At 44.8% G+C, this 3361-nt stretch overlaps 1 protein-coding gene across 1 annotated transcript; it reads right to left on the minus strand.

The window, feature by feature from the left end:
* Window positions 1-678: 678 nt before the first annotated feature.
* LOC120935636 (piggyBac transposable element-derived protein 4-like) lies at window positions 679-2418 on the minus strand. Its single transcript, XM_040347687.1, has one exon. The coding sequence runs from the start codon at window positions 2416-2418 to the stop codon at window positions 679-681; it is 1740 nt and encodes a 579-aa protein (XP_040203621.1).
* Between the last annotated feature and the right edge of the window lie 943 nt (window positions 2419-3361).

Consider the following 3361-nt stretch of genomic DNA (forward strand, 5'->3'; position numbering starts at 1 on the left):
TACCTTGGTGGTCCATTTTAATCATCAGTGGTTTCTTTTCAGTATATGTGACAATAGTCCTAGAGCTAGTGATCAATCTTATTTTGTCCTTCTGCTGGCACGCTCCATTTATCAGGTGACAGTGAGGCATAGAGATCCTTCACATGGACAAATGGCACTGCTTTATTGACTTAAAGAAACAGAAAACATAATAAATATAGTAAACATTTAGAGCATAGTCTGGTAACCTACAGCAACCAATCAGAATTCATCTTTCATTCATCTGCTTTCTGGTAACTGAAATTAGACAAATGTGTATGAATTACAATACTTATCTATTGTAACATACACTATATTACCAAAAGTATTGGGACACCTGCCTTTACATGCACATAAACTTTAACCTCCCTAGCGGTATGATTCTGTCTGGAATTTTGTTCCAAAAGCGGTACCATTTTTTTGTATGGAAATTTGGTGTTATTTATTGTAGGCCTGCAATTCTTAGTAATTACTTACTTAAACCTGACCAAAGAAGACTCTAGTAGACCTCTCAGATGTAATAACGTTCGAAAAAATAAAATCATGAGTTATAATCTAATAAATAATATCATTTTATTCAGTAATGTAATAAATAATGCAATTTGTCAAACAGAAGAAAATTCAGTAATAAATAATGCAATTTGTCAAACAGAAGAAAATTCAGTAAACATCCTGGGTGTGGTAAATTTTGAAACATGGGACTGCACATAGACCAACGTCACAATCAGAGCAATAGAACCTTGTTTCCTTTCGGACTTTTTTTCCATTCCCATCTCGCTTTGAGCAGCAAACTACACACATTCTTGTAGGTGCTGCCTTTTTTGCGCTTGGCGGGATGTAATCCGTAAAGTGACGACCAGTCAGCCTCTCTGGGTTTACAATGTCAACAGCGCGACGTCCAGATCTGTTCACGGCCACTGATGGCGTTTGGTAGTTCAAAAAAATTTGCTCCACCACCTTCCAGATGAAGTCGGAGTGAACAAGAGGCTTGTCACTCCTTCCCTTGTGCAGTATATAGGCATTCCACATACATTGTTCCAGGAGATGCCTGAATATTTTTTTATAGTATTTTTTTTGTTGCTTCCGCATAGCTGGATAGAAGGTCATCGCCTGATCGGCTCTATCGACTCCTCCCATGGTGTTGTTGTAATCGATCACAAGTTGTGGCTTTTTGACATCTTTCCCACCTCTTGTGTGGACCATGGCAGTGGAGGTGGTATGTACTGTACTCATTAGGCACACGTCTTTTTTGTCACGCCAACGCATTGCCATCATCTTTCCTTTCTGCCAGGCCACCATTTCTCCTGTTTTCAGTTTTTTCTTGGAAAACATACATGGCAGGTCACGTCGGTTGGCTCTAGCGGTTCCATATGCGTCAGTCTTGTTTTTTAGTAGAAACTCGTACAGCTCAGGCGACGTGTAAAAGTTGTCGGTTGTTACACAATACCCCTGATTGAGCAATGGTTCAAGCAATGAAAGGACTGATGACGTTGCCATCCCATAGTCGCTGTACCTGGGGTTGAATTGTGTTCCTTTGCCGGTGTATATGATGGAATTCCATATATAGCCAGTTGTAGACTCGCAGAGCATATAGGATTTTATTCCAAACCGCGCTCTCTTGGATGCGATGTATTGAATCCAGCTGAGGCGTCCTTTGTAAGCCATCAGACTTTCATCAATGCTGATGTCACGGTCTGGGACATAGGCCTGCTGGAAATTTGTTATAATCATTTGGAATACTTCCCAGATTTTCTTCAGTTTGGGCGCTGGATGTGTGGCTTCGTCAAAGTCCTCATTGTTGGTGAAGTGTAGATTCTTCATTATGAGGGAAAATCGGTACTCGGACATGATGGTGCCAAAAAATGGGGTTGCCAGCAATTTATTTTTAGTCCAGTACCATCTCTGCAGGGGTTTACCCACCACCCCTTGGAGAAGTATTAGCCCCAGAAATTTCCATATGTCCTCCTTACTCACAGGTTCCCATTTTCTGGATCTGGAAAACTTGCTGTGCAGAGTAGTGGATTGCTGCTCTTTGTAGCGGTTTGTCTCCGTGACAATCTTTTCAATGACGTCATCTGTCAGAAATAATTTTAGGTACGCCAAAGGATCATTGTAATCAACTTCTACCTTCATCCCAGGCGATCCTGTAAACGGGAATCTTGGCGGTGGTACTGCATCCATACCGCAATCAATAGGGCACCAAGTGCGCACCTCACTGAGCTCAAGTGGAGATTCGTCGCTGTCGCTACTTCTCTGGTCAGAGTCGGAGTCGTATGACGAATCTTGCCACGAATCGCTATCGCTGTCGCTCAATTCTGCGAGGAACTCTGTGTCGCTGTCGCTGTCACTTATCTGATCCAAAGCCGCTTTGGAGGTGCTAAAGTGACGCTTTGATGCCATTTTATTTTTTTTGGTTAGATAAAACAGCAAAAAGGGCAGCCAGGGCAGTGTAGAATAATCTGAGGTGAAATCTGAGGTGATACAGTGAAATCCTGTCAGATTACACTGTATCATGTAACTTTATGTGTGTGTTTTACTTTTTTACATTGTAACAGTGTAACTTTTTTGAATCTCCCGCCCACTTCCGCCACTGTGAGGCGCTGCGGTTCACAGAGACGGAAGAGAGAGGAGACATCAGAGAAGACATCAGCGGGGCTCTCACCGGGATTAGGTAAGAACACCGCTGCGCTCACTCTGCAATACATTCTGCCGGGGCTCTCACCGGCGATCACAGCGGGAAACCCCGCTGGATCGCCGGGATGTCACCACACCACCGCTGCGCTCACTCTGCATTTCCCCTGACTCATCTGACCGGCGATCCAGCGGGAAACCCCGCTGGATCGCCGGGATGTTTAGCCACCGCTGCGCTCACTCTGCATCCCCCCCAGCGGGACTAGTCTGACCGGCGATCCGCCGGATCGCCAGGAATTTTTGGGGAAAAAAAAAAATGCACCCCGAGCGTGACTCGGGGTTACCGCTTCTGGCACTGAATGTTAACCCCGAGTCACGCTCGGGAATACCGCCAGGGAGGTTAATGGCCTCCCAGTCTTAACCTGTAGGGTTTAATATTGAGTTGGTACACCCTTTGCAGCTATAACAGCTTCAACTCTTCTGGGAAGGCTGTTGACAAGGTTTAGGAGTGTGTCTATGGGAATGTTTGACCATTCTTCCAGAAGCACATTTGTGAGGTGCACTGAATGGACAAGAAGACCTGGCTCGCAGTCGCCACTCTAATTCATCCCAAAGGTGTTCTATCAGGTTGAGGTCAGGACTCTGTGTAGGCCAGTCAGGTTCCTCCACCTCAGACTAGCTCATCCATGTCTTTATGGACCTTGCTTTGTGC

Source organism: Rana temporaria, chromosome 4, assembly GCF_905171775.1.
Source record: "Rana temporaria chromosome 4, aRanTem1.1, whole genome shotgun sequence".
Classification (NCBI taxonomy): Eukaryota; Metazoa; Chordata; class Amphibia; order Anura; family Ranidae; genus Rana; species Rana temporaria.